The 26,916-nt window shown below is 35.5% G+C and overlaps 2 protein-coding genes across 5 annotated transcripts in view; both read left to right on the top strand.

The window, feature by feature from the left end:
* Positions 1-2,418: 2,418 nt before the first annotated feature.
* Positions 2,419-5,600, top strand: ND-24 (NADH dehydrogenase (ubiquinone) 24 kDa subunit). The gene is made up of 7 exons (XM_053750692.2): positions 2,419-2,545; positions 2,669-2,794; positions 3,461-3,651; positions 3,980-4,127; positions 4,247-4,306; positions 4,964-5,040; positions 5,433-5,600. Exons 1-7 carry the CDS (start codon positions 2,510-2,512, stop codon positions 5,530-5,532), a joined length of 738 nt encoding a protein of 245 aa, XP_053606667.1. The 5' UTR covers positions 2,419-2,509; the 3' UTR covers positions 5,533-5,600.
* A 1,151-nt stretch (positions 5,601-6,751) lies between these two features.
* SPoCk (Secretory Pathway Calcium atpase) overlaps positions 6,752-26,916 on the top strand; it is a 51,842-nt gene continuing 31,677 nt past the window's right edge. Inside the window, exons 1-3 of one of the 4 annotated variants that reach the window (XM_053750671.2) lie at positions 6,752-7,061; positions 15,131-15,238; positions 23,913-24,078. In XM_053750671.2, the coding sequence (XP_053606646.1) occupies positions 6,951-7,061; positions 15,131-15,238; positions 23,913-24,078 (385 nt within the window). In that variant the 5' untranslated portion in view covers positions 6,752-6,950. Of the gene's footprint in view, positions 7,062-8,740; positions 8,985-13,412; positions 13,684-15,130; positions 15,239-23,912; positions 24,079-26,916 lie in introns of those variants that run through there. The other 3 variants (XM_053750672.2, XM_053750673.2, XM_053750674.2) reach the window with 3 other exon arrangements.

The raw sequence follows: 26,916 nt of genomic DNA, 5'->3' as shown, positions 1-26,916 counted from the left end.
TCTGTTATTTGTATCCGTTTCAGCCTAGTAGCGCCATCTATCACGTGAGAATTGCTTAAAGGAAATATTTGTGTTTTCAGTTTAATGACATCTTTTTTATTATTGAATGAATTTAACCCAAAATGTTCGATAAATACAAATTAAATTATTTAAAACATAAACATAGGAGCCGATGCCTTATCGATGATCAACAATGATTGTGGAATGCTTTCTAAAATCTCAATTTATTTCTTATCATTGGTGCCACCGTCCCGTTAACTAATTTCTTGTGTATCTGTGGACGGCATAACCTCTCTCTTATCTTCGAGTGTTCCCGGTTTCATTCGGGGCTGTGATATCGCAAAGCCAGTGTAAAAAACAACCCTTGAAATCAAAATCAGGGACAACATGAGGTCGAATTAAAATTTTTAAACAAATGTCTTTTATTTTTCAACCTTTCTTAATGATGCTATTTTTGCCTAGGTATTTAGCTGCCTAGGCTATGTAACCCTTAGTCGCCTTGTACGACATCCACGGGCTAATGAATGAAATCTTGAAGGGACATGTCATAATTAGTTCATATTGTTTTCACGTCTTATTTTTAATACCAAATTTTCGAGGGCAAAGTTCTTATTCAGTATGCTTCCCATCCAAAACCTTTGTGTCACAAACTTGTCTAAATATATCTAAATGTCTCCAACTCTTTCACAAAAGGAGGTCTAAACTGTTAGTGCCACGACTGGGGAACTTTATTGGTGCACCATGGGTCGGGAATTTTATTGGTGCACTGTCGTATCGGTGCAGGTGCATTCTGGGCGTAGCGTCGAAATATGCAAAAAGTAATGATTTGTTTCGGAACTCCGAATTTTTCTACTCGTCTGTATATCTTCTAAGTGTGTTTTCGCCACGTACAGCGGGGTTTGTTACTCATTACACGCCAAATATAGCATGCTGATGGGATTTTATGCCGGCTCCATACTATCGCGGACCAGTATGAAGGTAGACGATTAAACGATTTGATAATTTATGGTTTTAATTCGTTTTCGATCTGAATTAAAACTTTGTTTGCCAACTTGCGATATCGATGACGATCGATCACGTGATTTAGCGTGCAATCTCATACATTTTATTATTTCCGAACTTCGATATAGTTTTCAGTACATGGATGGTTTTTCATTGCGGTAAAAGAAACACTCATACAAATTAGCTACTTAGTGCATGAACATTCGCGTCGGAATCTATCAGAGTTCTGCGGAAAGGCTGAGAAAGGTTTGAACAAATGTTTTAAGGTTAAGTTATTAGATGGATTGTAACGATTTTCGAGCCAATCATTTGACGAGATTCAATTTCTGATACAAATTGAGATATTCTGTCTTGAGATAGTCTGTTCACAGACAGCTTAGCAATATTGATGTTTAAAAAGCCACTCTACATAAAACCATACTGAGTAGCTAAACATTTTTGGTGCAGGGAAACGAGTGCGGCAGTTGCCATGGCAACTCGTTGTTTTGCCGATCGCTTTGTCTATTCATTCGTTTTGTTTTTTTTTTTTTTCATACGGAAATATAGGCACGCAGCGCAAGCAGACAATGGTTTTTATAGGCCCGGCTTGGCGTTAACGTTTTACTGTGAAAATGCAATGCAATGCACTCATTGCGTTGTTATTTAGGTATAGGTACCTATATGTAACTATAGATTTAGATTTTAGGTGATCTAGTTAACATTTATTTATTGGATATTTATCAACTATAGGTATTATATTATTGATCTGGTTTATATTCATAAAGTACCCGCGTTTAGCTGTGTCTGACCTTAGATCAATTAATTAGGTAATCTATTCAAAATCTGCCCAGCGGTAAGTATAGCCGTGAAACCATGATAGGGAGACAGAAAGTCAGTAGACTTTCGTATTTATAATAGGCTTCATATTTATAATTATGTTTGTATGGTAGATATAAACTAAACTGCATACAAGAATTAGTAAAAAATCAAAGCGCCTGTAGAAATTAAACCCTGACTTATACTTCTAGGTAAATAATTGATTGTATGAAAATTGCAGGCGCTATATTCAGTAAGTCTTAGGGTCTTATACAATTAGTAATAAAGCATTAATTTTAAGGATGATATTCCACGACTTAAAATTCTATGAAATGGTGAAATCGTCATCAGCTTTAATAAAAATTAGAACTAAAAAGAAGTTAGCTGCAATCATTAGAATACAACTATATTAAAATGCGTTTAGTAAGTACATTCGGAAAATGTTCAACATTTATTAAGTTAGTTACTTTTGGATTAGTTACGAAAAACATTAAAATCTGCAATTTTTAATGACGAAAAAGTATTATCACTACTTATGATATCAAACAGAATAATAGATAGAACCAAAACAAAAAAGAGAGCGACATTGTGTATGTACTGCGTTTTGTTTACTATCTAGGCTGTCTAGGTCGACGCTAACTTCATGTTATATTGTTCGCGAACAGTGTTTCGCAATAACTTTTTGTTTTTTGCGTAAAATTGTAATAAAATCATGTTGTCCAGCCTAAGGTCTGGTGTTAAAGGAGTGGTACGTTAATTATGTGCACAAGAATTCAGTAAATTATTATTCTGAGACGAACAGTGTCGTTATATAATAACGATTTGACAATTCAGTCTTAGCCATAGGGTTATATATTTTGTTTATTTTCAGTGGCGAGCATCTTCTAGAGCCCTTCAGACCACTGCTAATTTGCAGCATGACAGCCTTTTCGTACATAGAGACTCTCCTGAGGACAACCCTAACATCCCCTTTGAGTTTACACCCGAAAACCAAAAGGCAAGTGTCATGTCAGTCTTCATTTGTTTTGGTTAGAACAGACTTTTTTTACTGCTGTCACGGATTTAAATTATGATTTTCAGTGGCTCTTATAGATTCGGTATTGTTAAATTATTGTCTTGTATATGTGTAATCTCCAGAATAAATAAATATTATGAACATAACCTTAATTCAAATCTTCACTGCCAATTTGCTTATTTTATATTTGTATATTTAATGGTTCTATATGATAGATATCTGCTGCTGGTGTTCATGATCAAATGAAGAAGAATATAGCAAAAAACACTCCAAGGAAAGTGTCTGTTTGCAATGAATGAAGTCACTAATAATAACAATAGTTCTTTGCACTATATAGAGATCATTATTAAGACTTGTTAAGTTTACTTCAGATAAGTTGAAAAAAATCATCAAAATCTAAAATATTTATTGGGTAAACATAATTTTACATCAAAATACAAGTTGTGGGAACGTCCTTTTAAGCAATAATTTGCTTGGAGATTCCACTCTCTCGTAGCATATAATTTGTACACATTATTTACCATATAAACTATGTAGTATTAAACTTAATGACAGCACATAATATACACTTTACACCTAATGTGTTAATACCTTGATATTAATATTTGCATTATGTTGAGTTAATCACACAACAACAAATTTTTCCAGAGAGTCGAAGCCCTCCTAGCTATCTACCCCGACGGCCACAAGCGTGGGGCAATGATCCCACTACTGGACTTGGCACAGCGTCAACATGGGGGCTGGCTTCCAATCTCAGCTATGCACAAAGTCGCTGAAGTTTTAAATCTACCTCGCATGAGGGTTTATGAAGTAGCCACATTTTATACAATGTTCATTAGGTATGAATTTGATATCATTGTACATACTTGTGTTAAGTGTACTTATCTTTAAAAACTGACCAATAGGGTAAAGGGAACCATAAAAAGACAAATGTATGTGTACAACACAAAAGCCCCTAAATTAAAAATTATGTACTGTAAATAAAAAGTCAAGAGGTCCCGGCTTAGAATAGGACTACTCGTATCCTCCAGTGTATGTCAATTTAAAGACATAGCCTTGTCAATAATAAGAATCCTAAATAGGGTTGACATCAGACTGAACATTCTCATATTTTTGTTTACACCAGGTCATCATGGAAGTGTTATAAAAAAAATTAATATTTTTCAGGAGACCAATAGGCAAATACCATGTGCAAGTGTGCACGACGACGCCATGTTGGCTGCGAGGCTCGGACGCTGTTCTGAACGCCATTAAGGAAGCGACGGGCTGCGAAGTGGGGGGTAACAGCCCCTGTGGGAAGTTCTCAATCTCAGAGGTACATCTCATTCTCTCATATGAAAGTTTTCCCAGTTGCTTTCTAGACCTTAGAGCGTCTGAACCCTAACTTTGAACCCTATTAAAAATGCCGTTCTAAAATACTAATATCTTTTTCAGGTTGAATGTCTAGGCGCATGCGTGAACGCTCCCATGATTCAAGTTAACGACGACTATTATGTAAGTAATTGCAAAATATTATAATTACTAGCATATGCTTGAACTCAGATCTTTAACTATACACCTTTGCATGTATAATATTATACATTGGTATCCTTTTGTCTACTTGCTCAGTCCATGATACTGTATTAAGAGTATGAAGAAGAGAAGGACATAGGGTGCTCTTTCATCCTGAAAATCCCGCGAGTTTTGTGTTTTTTAGGTGATTCTTAATACTAATACAATAAACTTTGCAATAAAAACACTAGATGGCGCTGTGTGTATTTTAAATGCGCTATGGATATTTTATTTCTCCGGTGAAGGAAAACATCGTGAGGAAACCCGCACACTGGTTGATTATTATTAACTTGTGTGTCAAATGGAGAAGGCAATGGCAAACCACTCCATTAATAATGTCAAGAAAGTTGTTCGTGTGTTTTTATTCCACGTAATGACCACGACCCTCAGCCATGAGGAATACGACTATGAGGAAGATATTTTATTACCACTGTCCCAACCCCAATTTGAATACGAAGAAAAAAAACTGTTCCCGAGGGCATTTAAACAGGCGAAGCAGCGGGTAAACAGCTAGTGGTATATAACCCGACCGGATTTACTGCGGCGTGGGTATACATAATTTTTATATCATTTTAGAATGACTTTTATTGCATTTTACAGGAAGATTTAACAGCAGAAGACTCCAAGGAAATCATTGAGAAACTCAAAAAGGACGAGAAGCCAAAACCAGGACCAAGGTAAATTTAAATGAGATTTTTACAGACACACACAGCATTTACTAGCTTTTATTGGCAGTCATCATCATATCGAGTGTGTTATTGCTAACACTGGTGTCAGATTTTATTCATGTTGCCTAAAGGCATGACATGACTATTGCGAATACTTACCGCCATCTAGTGGCAGGTAGTCGCTTAAACACTGGGTAACTAAACTGTCCGCCAGTTATTAACGGTTAGGCCATGTTTTAATTTAAGAAAATGATTATTTATTCAAAAAATGTTGGACACTAATGAAATGCTCGTGAGATTCCCATAATCTACTATTCAAGCGGTTGTGTTATGGCTCCTTCGTTCGCCAAAACGATGACATCCAATAAAAGTTTTTTTTTTTACTGTATTTTCCGTTGTAGGAGCGGTCGTTTCGCGTCGGAGCCGCTGGGCGGCCTCACGTCGCTCACGGAGGAGCCCGCGGGCCCGGGCTTCGGGCTACAGGACGCGTTGAAGGCCTAGGCCTTTTGCATTGTCTGTCTTTTGTAAATTATGTTCCATAGATTATTTAAATAAATGTTAGATCAATCTGTGTTCGTTTATTTTAATTTTTGTTATTCGAAATTCGATATTTTTTCTGTTTTCGAAATCTTCTGAAAATATCAGTCACTATGTACGCTTAGGCCCACATAACAGGCCTAAAATAAATATTTTGTTTTGTTTAAATATGTATTTTTTTATTTGAATTTCTTAAAACTTCACTATTCTTCTTTAATTTTATAATTTTAGAGTGTTATTGCTAACACTGGTGTCAGAATATATTTGCCTAAAGGCATCTGACATAACTTAGAACTACCTACCGACCATAGCTACCGACATATAAGTAGTTGCAAGTCACCAATCAACCAATGATTTAATTGTTTTATGTTCTGAAACTATTGTTAATGAATATTTACATTTTCAATAGTTTCATCAGTTTACTCACATCACGTGTAATTTGAGAGAAAAGTCGATTATTTTTTTTCAGTCTTATAAAAATTAAACAATATAAGGCGCGAAATTCCAGTCAAAATGATAACAAATTTACCCAAACCTCTTTGCATGTAACTGTACCCGTAGTACCACGGATTTGTCCTGCTGGACGTGCCACATTCTTGTAGGTATTAACTTTGTTCATATCTGATGGAATGAAATCACGAACTATCGACTAAGCAACTAGACATCGTTATTAAATCAGTATATTAGATAGTATAATCCTAAGAGATAATAAGATAAGATTTCCTCACACAGCAATACTGATAAAGTGGTAAAAAAATATTATATTATGGATAGACTCATATTACCTTTGATTTTAAGTATTTTTCGTGTCACTCTTCTATTTTTATAGACCTACTAGTTGCGCCCTGCTTCGCTCCCGTGGGAATTTCGGGATAAAAAGTGATTCTATTCTATGTGTGATTCCAGGTTTTATTCTACCCGTGTACCAAATTTGATAACAATCCATCCAGTAGACTGCGTGAAAGACCTGGCGACGAAACGACAAACATACACATACATCCTCATAAAATATTAGTAGGAGTGTAAGTTTGTACCAACCTACGCCTACGTAACTATCCCTTCCATGGTTTTAATAGATAAGCACGCTTCGTCTACTATGTTGCGTACCTACTAGGTATTATCAGAAATTGATGATAACGCTCTACTCAGTGTAAATTCGCTTTCTGTACTGATTTTCTTGTGCCGAATACCTATCTATTTTGTTCAATTCTCGATATTAATTTGTTACTAATAAGTAATGCTCAAAAATTTTCCTCATAATACACCAAAAACAATTGACGAGCTGACGTGTGTTAATGTGAATTGTGATCTTTGTTTTATGAGAAAACTTATTCGATTAGTGAAAGTGCTAAATGTGTTGATAAACAAAAATTGTAGGTTAGATGTACCGTCGTAACTTACAGTATGATAATGGTAAAAATAAAAAGGTATCTAAATGGGAATACACGGCGATATCACTTTGGAACACAAATGGACACGTATCTATGGCGAATGTAAGTTTTTGTTTATATCTATGGTGTATGGTACCTCATTTTTGCCCATACAAACTTAAGTGTATTCACTTAAATTTATATTAAGCTTAAAATCTGGGTGCACTGAGGTACCTAAGTAGGTAGATATATATATCAGCGCCTCATCAATGTTCGCGTAGGCTGGAGTGGACAGCTTTTCATCACTCCTCAGGAAAAAATCAGCGTCCTAAGAATTCGTGGTGGCCGAAACAGACCTCTGAAGGTCATCGCTATGGATATGGGGTGTGCTGTGATGGGTGCTGCCACCTTATTAAAATTACATTATCTTTAGTTAAATAGGTATATACATTAACATAGAATAAGTTGTACTAACACAATGGATCTTGGCTATCTGAATAAATGATTTTTCAATTTCAATATATAAAGTAGGTACTTACCTGCTTTGTTTTTTTCTAAAGGTATCTTTGTTAGGCATCTCGCTTCCGATTTCAGCGGGGTGTTTTGTTGAATAGGAAAATTCTTCAAGATTTTTTTAGATAAGTAAGTAAGTAGGTACTTACCTAATGTACCTTTTCTACTCGAGTGTGTTATTGCCAACACTGGTAATCAGATTTTATTCCAGTTGCCTAAAGACATCTGACGTGTTATGTAGGTACTTTCACATAATTGCTGTGCTGTGCGTTATGTCCCGTGCCTTCGTTCGTTAGGTTAGGTATTTATGAACCTACCTATGAAATATGTACCTGGTTTTAAATATAGTTTTTTGCTATATAAAACAATAATTAATAAGTAGCTTTTGTTACTCCTGAAGGTTTCGCTATCATTGTGTCTGAACATCTTCAAGTGGAATATAACCTACCTACGTACTTCCACATGTTCTACACAGTTGAAATTTCCCACGTCGCTTAAGCTTCCATGACAAAGTTTTATATAAGTAATGAGCATGACCTGATAGTGCACTCAAGATCGACTCCGAACAAGGGAACTCTTCGTCGGTTTATTGAATGGACATGGTTCTTTGTCACGTGTTGAATGCAACAAGACCTTTCTGACGACAATAAAAGCTTGTGACAAAAATGACGTACTTAAGTATTGTAAAAAAAAAAACTTTTTAAAGTAAGTAAGTACCTATTCATAATGATAACAGACATCCGCGACTTCGTCTGCGTTAAATGAATGGTAACTTATAATACTCAAAAAGGCTGATGCACACCTATTTACAAGTGCATAAGATACATTTTTTGGAACTCATACAAGAAGATATAGTACGTCATAAGTACTTACCTACGTGAAAAGAAACGAGCCAGAGCGTTCTGTGGTGTTGATCTGACATCTTTGGTCCTTCATTTATAGATTGAATAAGTACTTCGTATAGTAATTCCATGCCTTAATTACCTACGTGCCACAGACCATTTAGTAAGGCTATATGGTGTGTTTTACGTGCCTTGCCCAATCTGCTATTTTGTGTGAGTTATTCGTATATGGCCGGGAACTTGTATGTAATCTATCGTTGCAATGGAAAAGGGATGCGGGTATACACAAAGAGAGAAGTGCTTACTACTTATTCATTTTAATCGCTTTCATTTCAAATAAATTAATACAATCTTTAGATATAACGTTGCCATTATCAATGTCAGAGCTGTCAATGTCACGTCATTGCCCATCTGACGTCAAGTAAGTACGTCATGTGTCAGGTTGTCAGCTAGCTAGTTCAGCGGTGGTTGGCTGGTGCGTGCGACTCGATTTTTCAGCAGTGAATTTCATTGCCTTGGTGTTTCGTGTTGTCTCTTCGGTGTGTAAAAATGTCTTTCGAAGCCTAAGCTGAAAGGCATCGTGTGAACAATGAAAAGTAGTCCCACGCGCAAATATGAGAATTTCTCTAACGACCACCAAGCGAAAGATACGGACAAATATTCGCTAGATAGCCAGGATACTGCTAGTTTGGTGAGTATTGTGGAAATTATTGATTTTGTTTGTATACCTTTTGTGATGTTATTGATTTACGCTTCCGATGTTTAAATGTTAGTCATAGCAGCTGTTTCTAGTAAGAATGCAGTAGGGTGTAGTCAATTTTAAAATTTATGTCGGTACATTATTTTTGAGCAACCGAAAGACCAACTAATCCGAATAATTCTACTTCATTTTCTCGAGGTGCAATGGAGTAGGAGAATTATTAATAGATAAATGTAGACAATGCTGATGTATGAGTATTTGCCTCTTTAACCTAATTGTTGAGTCGCCAAATTTATTTTCGCTTCGTTTTACATTCTTACGCGTAAAACACATCGCATTCACTTTCTCTGACACGTGAAATGCTCTTACTAATTTATCTGTCTTATCATTGCGTGTACCTGATTTAATTATTGGCCGTGGCGCCCTGAAGCACAAGGATTATGACGTAGTACATATTATCCTGAATTTCTCTTGTGGGTGAGGCTGTGGTTTCCACTAGTAAATACATTATAATAGACAAGATGTGGAAATTACTCTCCAATGACCACAACAATGGTCTTATAAAAATTAAAACATGTAATAGGTAATAAATAAATAATTTAATCTATTTCAAAATACAAAGACAAAAATATATATTTTTTTTGTAATGTGGAATGTTCCATTCAGGCCACCGAGCAATGTTTGTTTTATCCAGTTTAATCTTAAAACATCTGGCGAGTTTCGGAATTTTATTTCTTGCACTTTTGTATACAATTTGGTTCCAATTTATGGCTGTGTTCTGCCAAAAACACCAATTTTTACTGTGTAGGTTATTTATTTTAGATCCGCATTGAAGTTTCTAGCCATGTTTAAAAATAAATCTTTGTAGGCATACTTACATAAAACTGTAAGAGCCTGTATTAAAAATGCCTTAGCTTTTCAGGTACTTAAATAATTATGGGCAAAGCTATGTTCTTTAAAATTTATTAATGGTAACTAATCCCCAGAACTCATTTGAGTTTTGAAAATTCAAATACTTTAATAGAGGCTTTTTAATAGTGTCTGGCAGCTAATATTCATTGTCCTCATTATAAATTTAGGCTTTTTGCAGCATATAGCTTTCCTGGTTAATAAATGTTTTACTTCAATCTACATGTTTGAACTAATACTTTATTTATTTTCAACAACAATAAAGTGAAGATTGTCGATAATTTTAAGACTTGAACAAAAAAATTGAGTGTACTATCATACCCCTTTGAAAGAGTTAGCCATATCATATGGGAAATCCTTTGAAAAGGTTAGCCTCACCATATGGGATAGTCATTGGATTGGGTTAGCCATTAAACAGGGTCATCATGCTGGACTGCCATACTGGAGGTCCCGGGTTCGATCCCCGGTCAGGTCAACATGGAAAATGACCCCCAGGTCAATCTGAATGTTTATCATATATGTATATGTTATAGAATATAGCATTGTTGAGTTAGTATCCCATAACACAAGTTTCGAAACTTGGGGCTAACTCAATCTGTGTGATTTGTTCCTATATATTTATTATCTGTAACTTTATATATGTTACTTATATAGTGTCACACCTATTTCCAATGGGAGTAGGCCTCTGCCTACCATATACTAAATATTATACTCACCGTCATCATATGAGATTCACAAGACATTATGACATACATATGACACTGATGCAGTCTAATAAAAAGCGGCTAAGTGCGAGTCGGACTCGCCCATTAAGGGTTCCGTATTGCGGTTTATGACGTATTTTAGGTGGAAGTTTACATAGTAATGTACGTCATATTTTTATATTTTTTTTAGTTTTATCATTCTTTTATTTTAGAAGTTACGGGGGGGGACACATATTACCTATTTGGAGGTGTCTCTCGCGCAAACTATTCAGTTTAGAAAATAATGATATTATAAACCTCAATATCATTTTTTAAGACCTATCCATAGATACCTGACATGATTGTATGGGTTTTATTAAAAAAAAAAAAGAGTTTATTTTCTAAGTATGGGGACCTCCAAAATTTATTGTTTTTTTTCCTATTTTTGTGTAAAATCTTAATGCGGTTCACAAAATACATCTACTTACCAGTTTCAACAGTATAGTTCTTATAGTTTCGGAAAGTGGCTGTGAAAAAAAAAAGTTCCGTTTTTGCCATTTGACTACGGAACCCTAAAAATGTGTTTAATACCAGAATGTTTCAAAGCCCATTTCAAAACCACATTACCTGGATTATGGAGTGATGACACTATTCAATTTACTGATAAGAGGAAGGTTTGTTATCACCATGTCAATATTTGTCCTAAGCTCCTATTTTATTATCACTTAGGATTTTGGGAGTGTATATATTTAATAAAAGAAAATGCATAATTCCATAGGTACTTAAACCACTTCATTATATTTTTCATCTTTTCTAGTGTCGGGTATTGTTGGATAGGTTTTTAAAAAATATTAGAGGCGTTATTAAGCTTTAAAGTACCAATTTTCATTGAGAGTCAAGTGTTGTTGTGAGGAATTCAGACATTACGGCATTTGTACTCATATGTAACGAAATTGGAAGGGAAGCCAGGTATTGACGACCTCCGTGGCTTAATGGTTATCATGCCGGACTACACAGTGGAGGTCCCGGGTTCGAGTCCCGGTCAGGTCAACATGAAGAACTTGGATGTTTATCTATATATGTATATGTTATAGAATATAGTATCGTTGAGTTAGTATCCCATAACACAAGTTTCGAACTTACTTTGGGGCTAACTCAATCTGTGTCATTTGTCCCTATTTATTTATTTATTTATTTATCAACATCTAAATTTACGAGTAATAGTTTTAGTAAACTATGAACCCTGCACTTTGCGTGGCCCGACACGCACTTGGCCAGTTATTAATTCAGGATTTGAACTAAGGACATCGGAAATAATCATTTTATTCTCTTCTTCTTTTTCTTCATTCCCATCATGTCCAAAAATTTCAGAAATTTAATGAAATCACGTGCTTAATTTCATCGTTTTCCCTTATGGATTACATTAGACTTGGCATATATCTCACAGGCGAAATATTTATTTTAATTTGTCTTGTTTTTACCTTTTATCAACTTAGTTGTGTACTCAATGAAATAAATAAATACAGAAGCATACAATTTTACAACTCTACAGTAAATTAAAAAAAAAAAAAAAAACTATTTGTAAAAATTCTAAATTTAGCAAACTTTCATTTTCAAGTGTGTAATTGATTTATTTTGATTATGTAAAGTCTGGCGCGAGTAATGTAGTAATGAATAATTATCCATTTATTTCTATGCAGTTTGAGTATTGTTCCAAGCTGGATAGTCAAATCTAAGTATATAAGTTAATAATTATGAGTTATTATTATAATATACTAGCTACGAGCCCCTGGGTTGCACGGGTATGTATTATGCCTATAAACCAACCAATAATTTGTTTAAATTGTATTGTAAACCCCATCAATATTTTAATTAAAAAATAATAATAAACAGCATGATTAAATCTATTTTTTTTAAATTAGACACTACATAGACTAAACTATTAATAGATTTCACTTTTTTTTTCTACTGCGGGGCAAAAGCCTCCTCCAAGTTCTTCCAAGCATTCCTGTCTTTACGTGGGATTTAACTTAATGTAGGAAATAAAGTTGTGACTCGTATTAAAAGTATTTCCAATCCCTGTATCTACAATTGTTTATCTATTATAGGATTCTCCGCGATCGACGGGTACTTGTAGTCTTACTGCTAACTGCTAACATTAAATCGTTCATTACTCGGATTTAAAAAAATAGTCCTTATTGCATGTAAGTATAAAATTTGTTGTTGAAAATCCATTGATCTTGTCTTATTAGCATTAGCAGAATCTATTACACTGAAATACGGAAATTTTTTTTTAGAAATTATGTTTTTAATGATGCTATTTTATAGGTACATAGTTATATATTTTTTGTTAATTTATTCAAAATCTTAAATCTATCTACAATTACCTATAGAAAATCAACTTTACTATCAATTCCGCATCCCTATTTTTATAGTGTAAAACTTCAAACATAATTCCGGACCCCTTTGACTCTCATGCACAGACATTGATCCCTCACGTCTTATAATTTTTCGTTGTTTTTTAACTGTGTAATGTCCCAAAATATGTTCCATTGTATTTTCACAAAATATTTATCTCATTATTCATACATCAAAACCAAATGCTCTAAAGAAACACATTACGAAAACGATGCGTCAGAATGCAATGTAGTCCAGTATTTACAAGAACAAAATGAAACTATATTTGAATTAGCTAGCCGTGAACACGTCGATTTAAATGCACACAATAAAACCCTATTAACAAAGTATGAAACATCAATATTAATGAAACGCAAGATGACCATTCGATAACTTCGCGTGCTCTAGTGTTAACGTAACTTCGCTGTTTTTTGTTAAAAAATGAAGTTGATAAATCACTTTTACTGTTTATCAAGTAGTAAGTGACGAGAGCATTCGAGATACAGACGTTTGCTTTCAATTGCTTTTGATTCAAGCGAAAGTAATGTGGTTTTAAGTTTTATTAAGGGTTGTACTATATATATATATATAAGGGGGTCTGTTCTGTATGTTTTGTGAGGAAATTGTGATGATGTTTAAAGTTAAGGTTTTTATTAAATTTGGACGAAGACCGACTTGAGAAGAAAGCAAGAGGTATCTGGGTAATTTTTTTTTTGTAAATTTTTCTGTATCTTCTTTTCATAGATAATATATATTTGAGTTAGAAAGAGATGCCTTCTTTGGCTCGGTGCCAACATGCCGGTGGACATTTGTGCGTGAAGCACCATGAAACGTGTTGTTTGTTTGTTCGTGCATCGTCGTCGAACAGTTTGGCGGATTCGGTATACATTGCTGGTTTTTCATTGCGTTATAAAAAGCACTCATACTAACTACTCAATGTTCACGCATTCGCGTCGGCATGCGTCTGAGTTCGGCGACAGTGTGGAGTTGGCGTTTGGTTTTCTCTGCAAATATAATGTGGGACTCAACTGCGGGGCTTCAAATAATGAAGCTTAGTGATGCAGTGGTTAGAGCGGTCCACCTTTGATTGTGGCGGTTAAGTCACTCTCACAATTGTTGGTAATTGGATGGGTGATCAAAAATGTACTATCTTGAGCCCCTCCGTGCTTCAGAAGGCATGTTAAGCCTTTGGTCCCGGTTGTATTTATCCCGGTGAAGGAAATAATGCCAAGAAAGTTGTTGTGTGTTTCATTTCACGTAACGACCCTCAGCCATGTGGAATACGACTATGAAGAGAGTGAACTAGGGAAGTCCATGATGTTGATAGTATGGGTTCGATTCTCAGATATAGGTACGATACGGTGACATGTAATCCCATTCCACTCTCACTCACTGAATGTACCTACTAGGTATACAATTTTTTTTACAACAATGCTAAGAAATCTAAAAACCTTTTAGTCTACTGTGATCACATAATTGTGCCTATTAAGTATTATTTTTTTATTATAGAAAACAAATGTCCCCTCTGGTTATAAAATAAAAAGAATGGTGTGGATTCTTCCCTTGTTACAACCCTATCTTAAGTCTAACACCTGGAGCTACTTGATAAGAGGCGTAAGGTGCCTAGGCCCCCACTTTACCCCCCACACCTCCCCCGAGCTGAATGTCAAGTGTGTTCAAGTATATTTCACGCTCCTGTCCACTCTTGTGTTCGTAACTTGACACATGTGGCTTTCACTTGTTTCTAGATTTCAGCGGCTGTTTTTACACAACTGCACAAGAAAAGGAGTATATCGTTTTTCGTGATTGTTTACTTGTTAACGTATAAAATTGAGTTTCTTTGACATATGTAAAGGTGAAAGTATTCGCGCGGTTGATACAAGATTTTTTGAATTTGTTTTTACTAGACTGACATCTATGGGTTCTGTGGGAGTAACTCCGAAATCGCGAAAAAAATCAGCTGCAGGCCCTACCATCAACTTTTGCAGAACGATTCCAATGCAACTCAGTTCAATTTAGGCACCTAAAATGAATCGCATTCATACTAAAAATTAAGTCGATGGTACGAATTTGCGATGAGGAATACGACTATAATGACAAACTATTTTTACTATATAAATGATCGTTCATAAACGCTGTTTGTTCCAGCATTCGAACGCGGAGGAAGGTGGAGGGGCTAGGCAAGGCGACGCGGGCGCAGGCGCGGGCGACATGTGGCTCAGCGCAGTGGAGAGCTCCATCCTCTCATGGGAGGAGGTAAGTCAGTCATCATTGTTCCTCTACAGGGTGTTACAGATTTGTATACAAACTCATGTGACACGCGTAGTATTCGAACCTGGGACCTTTCGACACACAGGCGGGCGTCTTAACCATTACACCACGACCGCTTCAAACATGTAAAGTTAATGCCTACGTGGGTATGTACCCGCTTCCGCCCGAGACGTCGTATATTCATTATTGTTTGTATCCTAACTAATATTATAAATGCGAAACTAAGTTTGTTACCTCTTCAAGCTTGTTACTCGACCAATCTTGCATTAAAATTTTGCATACTTCTTAATAGTTTGAAGTATAGAAAGGAATATCTTTCATCCCGGAAAAATAACTATTCCCGTGGGAAATTTACGCGGGCGAAGCCGCGGGCCAAAGTTAGTTGTTGATAAGACTGTACAGGTGTTACACAATACCTGTGTAGCAGTACGTTTCTGCTTAGTTTGAAGTTGTATGACTTCTAAAATGGGTGCTCGCGTAAGGTGTTCGCTTCGTAACACATGATTGACGACTGTATAGTAATTTAATAACGACATCGATGGGTGCCAATTTAGCTGTGTGTAAATAATTTGCTTAGAATTTCTAGTTGATTGATGTCTGCGTTTGGCAATTAGTATTTATTGAGCCGACATACATTGAGGTCGATGTCCATTTGGAGTCAGAAAAAAAAACCCAGATAATATTGAAATACTTAGCGATGTTTCCGTGGCTAGACGTGTTGTGGCTGTGTTAGTTTTTTTTACTCGACTGCCTAAAAAACCGGCCAAACGCGATTATTTAGGTATGAAACATTATCTTCTAAAGCAAAAATGTCACGATTCTTGTATAGCTTGAAATATTCGTAAAATATTTGTTTACTTTTAATTCTTATTCTTCTTCATATGTTAAAAGTTGTATACCTACGCAACAAGAAGGTAACTCAATACATATTATAATAAAACAGTAGAAAAAAAATATCCTGTACGTTTAAGAAAACATATAAATTATCTATGGATAAATTTAATATTTTGTAATTGTAACATTTTTCTGTATGATGGCAACCTAGAAAATTTATGTCAATTTTCCCGCTCCGTTCTAGGCTAAAAAACGTCATCTTGCATAAATCTTGTGCTCTGCCCAATTAAAACTAAATAAAAGTGTTGTTAACTTTAAACCACTTGCATTTTACATGCAAGTGTGTGGTCCTTCGGAGTGTTATCAGTGTAATTTGCTGTTTTCGTCAAGTTCTTTTTTGATTAGCATTGAATATATTTACATAAAAACAAAATTAGGCGATAAAGTCACAGTAACAGAGAAAGAATTTGAAAAAAAACTATACACGCTAATCTTCGGAACTACTGGGTGGATTTGGTTGAAACTTTTTTGTTATATAGCTATTAATCCTGGGCAAAATATAGGGTATAAATGATTTTGAAAACTGGAACACCTGATGGAGAACAATGATGGTGCAGCTAAACTATAGGAAAATAGAAACTACACCTTAACTAAAGTTGTTCATCCTGATGAGCATTTTCTGCTGAGATATAAAACTCGAAGATCTGGAACACCTGATGTAGACCCATCATGGTACGGGTAAACTATAGGAAATATATAAATGTCACCCTAACAGAAGTAGTTCAGTCTCATGAGCCTTTTCTATTGTGGTATAAAAATTGAAGATCTAGAGCACCTGATGCATACCCATGATGATCCAGAAAAACTATAGGAAATATAGAAATGACGCCTTAACAAAAGTTGTTCAGCCTGATGAGCATTTTTTGTTGAGTTAAAAAAATCGAAGATCTGGAATAACTTACGCAGACCCAAGGTGGCACAGCCAAACTACAGGAAATATAGAAATGACGCCCTAATAGAAGTTGTTCAGTCTGATGAGTATTTCCTGTTGATGTATAAAAATCGAAGATCTGGTACACCTAAAGCAGAGTCACAATGGTCCAGCTAAACTATAGGAAATATATATTTAAGTCGCGGGGCAATGGGCATCTTCTGTATAGGTATCGTTACGCTGTGGTTGTACAGTTAAATTTCTCTAATAATTTTGACTCCTTACCAAAAATTGTTCGGCTACGCGAACGAAGTCGCGGGATTCAGCTAGTATACAATAAAGGAAATCCTTTGAAGGAATCTCTTTTAGTCAACCAGCAATAGTTTGAGAGGAGGTTTACTTATTCTGTTTCTTATTATTTATTGTTATAACGGCAACAGAAATACATGATCTGTGACATTTTCAACCGTCTAACCGCGATGGTTTATGAGATACCGCCCGGTGACGGATAGTAACATTAACTCCGTAATTTTGACGATTACTATACTATGCGATCATGATATGAATGCCAACAAGAACACTGATCATTTTAAAATTGTCTGATTTTAGCCGAGTTCTTTCCCATCACTGTGTGCAACCATTGGTTATCACGCTAGCTCTACTATGAAATGTGGTCATCCAAATCAAAAGGGACCTTATGGCGGCTAGCGCTTAGGTCTTTATTGCCGTTGTTTTGTATTTGAACAACGGTAATAAAGACCTAAGTGCTAGCTGCTATAAGGTCTCTTTTGATTTGGACGACCACAAATAATGTGCAATAGCACAATATGTTGTCACGTTGTAACTGCTGTCAGGTAACCCTGCATTAATTGGCCTCTATGCGGAGGTAATAGAGGCGAATTTGCAATGAATTTGAGTAGTAGTTTGTATGCCTATTTGCTTGCTTAGTAGGAAAAAACTTACCACAAGAATAATACTAGTGTCATTGAAAAAATTTACACAAATTCAAACACTCGAGTCAAGTTTCAAAATTGAAAAACCTACCTATAAATGCAGTTCTTTCACCGCCCTCCTTTTTTACGATATCAAACGTTATCAGTCGAATAATTAAATTTCTCGAAACTAACGAGCGTGTAGCCTGAAATTCTTGAAAACTGCAAATCATTAGATGACGGGTTTCCGATCTTAATTTGTAATTTTAAAACAATAATGGTTGATTTAGTGTAGCCAGACATATATACGTGAAACAATCAAAACGAGAAAAGGCACCGGCGCAGGCGCTCATGATATCTGTTTACCCCGGCCGGTTTCGGCCAAGGTCTACTATCGATGACTGGTTTAGTTATTGGCGCTGCAGAATTATCGATAGTGTTGATAATCGATCGAAATTTTAGCGTGTTAAAAACCATACTATCGGTAATATTGAACCGTGACAACGAGGTAGACTGTTGATAGTAATGCTCTGCAATATTATATAAACATTTATAGTACTAATGTCCAATATTAGAAATACTACCAATACGATCAATAGTTTCAATACTATCGTGTTGTTCTTTATCAATATCTTTAACAAATTTTACACCAACATCGGCTATCGATAGCTATCAATACTATTGCTTTTTCTCAAAAAAATTAACAAATAAAGAAGTCTTTAGCGACTTCCCTTCATAAGGTACTACCTATATTTTCTCGTGGAATGTTACACAATATATATTCGTGTGATGTGAAAACCCCTAGGATTAACTTGATGCAGTGTTCTGCTAAAGCTTTTGCAGTTCATTTAGACTATTCGTTTATTTATATGACCAGAATTATGAATTCTGTGTTATTAGCAAAGGAATGAATGTATTAATTATATGAAAAATTATGTATTGACTAATATTAGTGTCAGATAATTTGATTTGTGTTTTGTTGCGTCGCCACCGGGTGTTGACTTTTGACGAAAATAATTTTAAATTTTATTTGAGCTTTAAGTGAGTAGGTACGCTTTTGAAGAGAGGCCGGAGGCGCATGTAGGTCGAGTGCTTAAGAGTGAGCGGGCTTACGATCGAAAACGTCGAAAAGCCCCGTTTGAGAAGTTTGAAGACCAATCCGATTCATGTTATTATTTATTGCATGATTGGTTTATGTTTAACTTCTTGAATTCCGTCTTTATTTGTTAGTCTGTCTAAAATAAGCTTTTTTTTTTTAAAAAAAAATGATATTTTTTATTGTGACAAAAAAAACATGTCCGTGCAGTAAACCGTTGAGGGGTTCCCACGTCTGGAGCAGTTCCTGGGTGCATCGTCAGGTCATGCTTACCATATTGTGATCTAAACTAAACGTGTGTACAAAATTTCAGCTCAATCGGTTGAAGATATCTGCTTCAAAATTGAGTTGCAATATTCCACCCGAGACATAGTTACATTGAAAGTTAAATGAAAGCTTGTAATACTAGAGACTTGGTCATTTTAAATAGTACTTAGTTTTTGCCCGCGGCTTTGCCCGCGTAAATTTCCCCAGTTAATTTTTCGGGATGAAACGTACCCTGTGTTTGAAGTACTAGCTTCATACTATATGTGTGCAAAATATCAATAATATTGATTGAATAGATAGCACGTGAAGAAGTAACAAACAAAATTACTTTTGCATTTATAATATTAGTTAGGATGCAGCAGCTCCAGTATGTATATCGTACAGGTCGATTGACCTTGCTACCCGCTCGATAAGAAAGAAAAAACCAAAATTGTTCATGCCAATAGTACTTAGCCATCAAATGAATTGAGCCCATTACATAACTTATCTATTATCGATTCGTCTTCAAAGTATGACGTGGATGAAATTTATTATTTAATCGATACCCAACTGACATTCCGATGGACATTTGCTATAGACCTTTTAAATATTTGATAGAAATAGTGTTGAATAATTGAACATATTAAATATGTCTGTCTGTCTGTCTAAGCAGTTCAATGATGTAGTGGTTAGCGCGCTTGGCCTGTGGTACTGGTGGTTAAATCACTTACAATGATTGGTCATTCATTGGATGGGTGACCAAAAATGTATTATCTTGAGCTCCTCCTTGCTTTGGATGGTCCTGATTGTATAAAAGCAGTCGTTAAAACCCACTAATTCGCAAACTTTCGTAATTATAACATTAGTAGGATATAACTTTGTGTACTTACATGTTATATTACTGATAAAAAATTATACATAAATTTATATATAAAAAATGGTAAGCCCTCCTGGCATAATAGGGACCAACACTGTTTGAATGAGTTTCTTTCGGCATTTCTTCTCAGCAGTGGTCGTTCCGAAATGCTAGTAGTTTGTAGCTTTGGTAAACATAATTTAATTTAGAATATGACGTGAAAAAGTGCCTGTGAAGGCCTAATTTCTGAATAAATGATTTGATTTTGATTTTGATAACTGCAGACATATCTCATCATGGTCTAGGAATATGTCTGCAATTTGGTTCATATTATTTTTATTTACTTGCGATTGTGATCGTTCATTCATTCATTCAATTACTTTTTCTTTACGATGATAAAAGAAAATCTCATGATGATGAGTCACCGAAAATTACTGTGAAAAATGTTTTTTCATGTGATTGGTTATATCGAATGATACATCTACGATATCGAACGGATAACACTTTTAAGTTGTTTATTTTTAAATGAATTCCAATAGGTTCCAAGCCTTGATAAATTATCGCGATATCGGTTGTTTTTGAAATTTGTTAAAAAATAGTACCCCCTAGTATCTAATTGCCCAGATTTCTTGTGCGTTTGTTGGCTAGAGTCGCCTTGATTTTCTAATAATGTCGTTGGAAAACTAGTTAATGTAAGTAGATAAAAGCGAGAGGATTATTGGAAGTGGAAATACGAGTACCTAGTCTCTGTCAATCCCCAAGCGCTAAACAGGCGCCATAACAATATAAAGGGAAGTTTCAAGTGTTCTATCTATATGCAAATTCTTTGATGATTGACCGTCCTAAAAGTTTAACTATAGCCCTGGAGTACACGAATGTGTTGACACCAAAATGTGAATTGTGTTATCGACACTGATATGTCCAATGTACCTGTTTATTTTATACCTAAGTTCATGAATAATGCATCTTGTCTGTGCTCTGACCCAGAAATCTGTTTTTGCTTGAGTTTGTTTTTGTCTGATTAATACCAAACGTGTTTAGGAGACTATTTTCCTATTAAACTCAATCGCTACTTTAGAAACCATTTAAGGGGCAGTCCCTGGTGATATTTCGTGATTTTTTAACCCCTTTCAAAACCTCACGTGATGGGCGTGTGTTAGTGTTTGTAAGTTTTGAGCAAGAGCTGAGTTGTATTTGTAAGTTACGTCTCGGGAATTTTCTTCCATAAAAATTACGATTTATAAAAGGCGGAAAATAGCGCGTTTAATCAAATAAAGGGTTTTGGTTTATTTTATCTGTCAAAGCCTATTTTGAAGTTTTTTCGACACATTATATTGCCGCTCTTTTTCACGTCAATCAATCAATCAAATATTCTTTATTTTCTCTACAATCTTAACATGGTATAATCTAGATATATTACATTGTACATAGGTATCAATAAAAGAAGATTGTGAGAAACTGGTGCCTGAACTAAGCAGAGCCTGTATCTCAGCACACCAGTCTCTCCCCGCCTGGAGTAAGACTAAAGTACAATTAAACGTCACACACAAAGTTTTTCTCATACTCGTGAGCCTCCAGTGTATTTCCAGAATACTAAACAAAGTACAATCAAGAATTATTATCAAGCAAGAATTTCCATTTTACTACCAACCTGTATGTACCATACGATACATGAAGAATGACTTTCTTTCATTTCGTAATGTATGTAACTGGTACCTAGCTATCGTACAGTTCAAGTTCATGAATAGCCAAGTTCATTAGCAATGCAGCTTCCAACGTCGACCCAGATCGATTTGTCTATAATTGACGTCGCGGTGGAGCGTCTGCAACTTACGTGAATAGTTGCCTCGATACCTTTTCTCGCTATGCATTAGCTGGAACAGCTGAGACCTGGTGTGGGTCTATTGGGAAACGGGCCAAATATGTTTGGACTATTTCGAAAATTCCAAAGGACGTCCGTTAACGTCCAAAGGACTCATAGCAACATTTGATGCCCGTCATGTGCACCATATGTTTATTTATTTATTGAATCATAGACAGGCAGCTTCTGCAGGTGATTCGTCTATATTATCGTTGAAAATTAACTATAGAACTTTCAAGCTTTATAAAGTCACTTCAGTGATGTATAGATTTAAATAAAGGGAACTTTCTGCGAATAAAAAACTTACATATTTATCAATTGATGTCTTTGGAGAAAAGGCTGCGGTGAAGTTTGTTGCGCCGCTACTTCTTCATGTATATATCATTATAAGTTGAATAGAGAATATTTGAATTGATACAAGAAAGCCTCGATTAAGGCCGAAATTGGTCTAGTTTTAAAAAGTCCAATAATGGCCCGACACTTGCCTATATCTGGGAGCGACTTAGACCGTTTAAATATTTAAAGAGGATGGATGCCTCGTTGTGGCGTGAAGCCGAAATTTAATGTCTTCACGTTTTATGCTAAGTTGGCAAATGATTTGTAAATATTGTTATGTATTTTCCTTACTATATCTTGCACCATTCGTTAAATTCACGTCTTTGGGGAAAGATTGCGGTGAAGATTCTTGCGCAGATTGGGCTGCTTCTTGAAGAACCAACCGAACACGACTTAATCTTAGGTAAAATTTTGACGTCAAACTATGGGAACCATTCTGATGCCGTTCGATATAACTTGTAACCGCAAATTATTTGTAACACACAAACGAGTAATTGGTATCGATTCCTGTCCTTGACCAACAGGTATCGATCAAACGGCATATCGATGCATCGGTATTCAGGCAGGTGGTCGAATGGTTTGAATGCATCGGCAAAATGTACAGGAATGTTATTGAAATGGAAGTACTAGTTTTTTGGCATGACTTTAGTTTTGTGTCCTTTTTAGTACAGTAGTAAAAGTACGCGCAGACCGAGCGACATTACTATCTATCTGAATCTGTCCTGCTGGTCCTGGACTCGATTCCCAGCGCTTGGTACACACACGGGTAGAATATGACATGGAATAGCGTAATGATAACTTTTAATTCCGAAATAAAAGAGTTCCAAGTCGAATTTTTAAAATTTTAATTTCCATTAATTTGAATAGACCTGATTAAATTTCTTACTATATGTATAATAGAGCTTACTAGCATATAGTGTGCTATTTTTGAAGTTTCTACAACTGGATTTGTAATGAATGTTCTTTGTAGTTAGTTCATTGTTACCGTATGTCCTGTAATTTATAAAGTATCCGAGAAGCAAACAGAGAATGTAATTATTTTCGGATTGTGAAAGTACTGAGAAAGTGAGAGGTGTCCAACAGACCTAGAATTTTATTGCTGCGAAATTCTATTGTTTGATGATTAATTTTGCAAATTTAAAAGATGTAATTGAAGATTGCTGAACAAGGCAACGGTAGACACGAGACAGTTAAAGTGAGTGATTGAAAGGATGATATTCGCCGTACGTCATAGGTGGGCATAAACCATATCTGTTTCTTTTCGAGTCGAAATAGCAGACAAATATATTAATTTAGACCAGTTAGTAGCCATAGGAAATGCCTTGTCATTGATCTCTTTAAGGTCTTGTGTAGAAGCAACAGAGACAGTTTGGACAAGACAACAAATGAGCCATTGATTGAACCGCTCCAGGGTCACACAAAGCACTTATCGAGAAATCGATTGGAGAGTTTCTCTCTCTCTTATCTCTGCTTGTTGTAAGCAACTAGCAAACAAACAACTTGTTGTAACAACTGCTTACTTATCTCTGCAAACAACAAGCTTAAAATTGCTTTTTTACACCACCAGGTGGCGGAGCGCCTGTCGGTAGACGTCCGCCGCGGGCTGTCATGGCGCGAGGCCAACGACCGCATGAACTTTGTCGGCCCCAACGAGTTCCAGGTCAAGGAGGAAGATCCGCTGTGGAAGAAGTACATCGAGCAGTTCCAGAACCCCCTGATTTTGTTGCTTTTGGGTAAGCATTTGATCGGATTTCACGTTTTCCTCTTGCTCCAACGTGGTATGCACGCACAACTGGTTGTGGCATAAGGAAGATCATCATATTCCTCCATTTGTTACACTAGCATGAAGACAATCTGGCGTGTGGCGCGTGGTCACTGTAGCCTATGGACGCAAGCAACGCCAGGGGTGACAAGCAACGCAATTTTTGTGGCCTAGGGTCTTTTGCCACAGTACCCTGCCTGTAATTGCAGTGCCTCTCTCACCCTTAAAATCGGAACGCGGAATGCAAACACAGCCAAAACAACATTTTCTTGTAGGTATATATATATATGTAAATTTAAATGTAGGTAGGTACATAAATATGATTTATCTGGGGCCGCAAGGGTCGTAAATGGTGAAGCATTGTTATGTACTTCCGCGTCCTGAGTCAGGGATAAAGTGGACCTGTATTTGGGAAACTTGCCCGACAATGTTAAGCTTTTATTTATTTAGGCTAACTTCGTGTAGCTTGGCGTGTTTCTGCCTGCGGATTAAGTTTTATCTGTTATCATTTTCAAACTTCAATCGTCAGTGATGATTATGGTTTTATTTTATTTACCTATTACAAATTCGTAATTCAAATTTGCTCATAATTGATTAAATAAATGTTCCCTTAATCTAATACAAAATCTTGACGGAGTTTGATTTTGGTAAAATTTTTCACACGGGTAGAATATAATCTGGTATAGCACATAAGGTACGTAAAATTAACCTTTCGGTTAAAATCCCAAAATTCCCACTGAAGCGAAGCCCCTGGGCGCAGCTAATAAATCATAAAATTAATTAAATCACAACAAAAAAATTACACATATCATTTTAGTGTATAAATCAATGTACAATTGTATGAATAAATTATTTAATATCATTACATTTCCACGTGTAACTTTTGTATAATAATTTCACACTTATGAAAGATTGAAGGTTGGTTGGATTGAAACTCGAGAAAATTACTCGGATCACATTTGCATCGAATCAATTCAATGTAACAAATGTGGCCATATAATAATTCTCACAGACATATTTTTATTGCGTCTCAGAACTATAACCACATGAAGAAACTTAACCGATTTAGATGTGTCAAGGTCTAGCCAAAAAAATACCAAAATAACCAAAAAACCCGGTAAATAACCTTCTTGTTAAGAAACTCATTAGGAAACGAATCAATTTTACAAGGAGGTTAGTTAAAAAACAACATTTCCATAGAGGAAATTCAAATTCAAATTCAAATCATTTATTCAGAAATTAGACCTTCAAAGGCATTTTTTCTCGTCAATCTTTATATTTATAGTTATTTCTCACAAGCTACAAACTACTGGCATTTTGGAACGACCACTGCTGAGAAGAAATGCCGAAAGAAACTCATTTGAACATTGCACAAGGATCGTGGAGATTTTCGTGGTTTTTGCAAGACAAATAGTTTTTTAAAACATATGTATATCTGATCGACACCCTTATTATTAAACCTTTAATTTGACCCATCTCGTAATATCAAAAAATATATTTCTTCTTCTTTTCTCACAGCCTCCATCTTTTCCCTGCAGTAGGGTAAGAACCTTTCGGCTTTTCCGGCCCTTTCCAGGTTCTAATAAGTACTAGAAATTTATAGCTCTGAAAATGTATATAATTTGTAATATTAGTTACCTACAGTCATGCTGTTTTAATATATATATTTTGATATTAAGTATATCCGTTTGTATTTTGTATCTTGCATAATTGCAGGAAACATACGATTAGACGCAATTTTCGTTTCTATTTGTTGATGTTTAGGTTTCAAAATCCTCTGCTTCGAGACTTGGTTTCGCTGGGGATTGTTACAGATCACCTTGAATTTAATTACTAATTGCCGTGCGGTTTGAATACTAATTTTATTTCACTAGCTACGTCGTAGGAAGCCCTACGTTACGTACCCCTCGTTGGAATATCGGGATAAAAAAATACCCTGTGCACCCGTTTGACGTTTCTTTCTATTCTAATTCATTCGGAAAGTAGTTTTGAAAAATGACATTTTTTAATTCCAAGTTAACTACTAATGAAAAAAAAAATGCGTGAAAAATACATCTTTGTTTTTTTTTTCATGATTTATACAAAATGTAAATCCGATTTCATTTTACCGAACACGACGTCATTTCCCTTGTGTTTTTCTTTGAATTTATATGAAAAACAGCGAAGTTTTCTTGCTTGCTTTCAACGCTTCTCTCTTTCCTTGTCTTTTAAACCTACCTTAGTTCATTTTGACTATTTAGAACAGGCGTCTACGCAGCTAGTTACGATGCCATACAAGAAAGCGCATACCTAACCATCCTAACTAATATTTTATGCAATAATTAGTTTGTTTGTCACCTCTTCACGTTTTATTTACCAACCAAACCCCTTGGATTTTTTTGCATACATGTGGAGATTGAATTTTTATATATATTGTTTTGCGTGTAGTGTGAAGTACTTAAATAGAAGGAAAAATATAATCTGCAAAAGCAAGCGCTAGATATATACAAACTGTGCGTGTTGTCAATTTAGACACAGCCGTGGCGATGAGGCTAATAACCAGGCTATTAATATCGTAATTGCTGGGTCATTGTCACCATCAGTACGCTGGAGTAGGTACCGGTTATGTGTTTTTTTTACTGTTAAGGCCGGCTTAGCCATTGTTTTTTATTTTCCCTAAGTGGTGTCTTTATCCGGGTCCTCTTCTGTTAATCATAATGAAAAGTGTAACTAAATAGAAAATTCATTTTCAAGGAAATATAATAGTCTTCTTGCGAACAATATCTTTCGCTGAATATTTCGATTCTTCGAAGAATTAAAAGTTTATTAA

Source organism: Plodia interpunctella, chromosome 10 (genome assembly GCF_027563975.2).
Source record: "Plodia interpunctella isolate USDA-ARS_2022_Savannah chromosome 10, ilPloInte3.2, whole genome shotgun sequence".
Classification (NCBI taxonomy): domain Eukaryota; kingdom Metazoa; phylum Arthropoda; class Insecta; order Lepidoptera; family Pyralidae; genus Plodia; species Plodia interpunctella.
The sequence above is the reverse complement of the archived record's forward strand: the minus strand, read 5'-3'. Positions and strand labels throughout refer to the sequence as shown.

Excerpts from the sequence above, each read along its gene's own strand:
- ND-24 (XM_053750692.2), top strand. The coding sequence starts at position 2,510 with ATGTTGTCCAGCCTAAGGTCTGGTGTTAAAGGAGTG. Across the intron at positions 2,795-3,460 it reads TTACACCCGAAAACCAAAAG|AGAGTCGAAGCCCTCCTAGC; the intron begins GCAAGTGTCATG and ends AAATTTTTCCAG. Across the intron at positions 4,128-4,246 it reads GGAAGTTCTCAATCTCAGAG|GTTGAATGTCTAGGCGCATG; the intron begins GTACATCTCATT and ends TATCTTTTTCAG.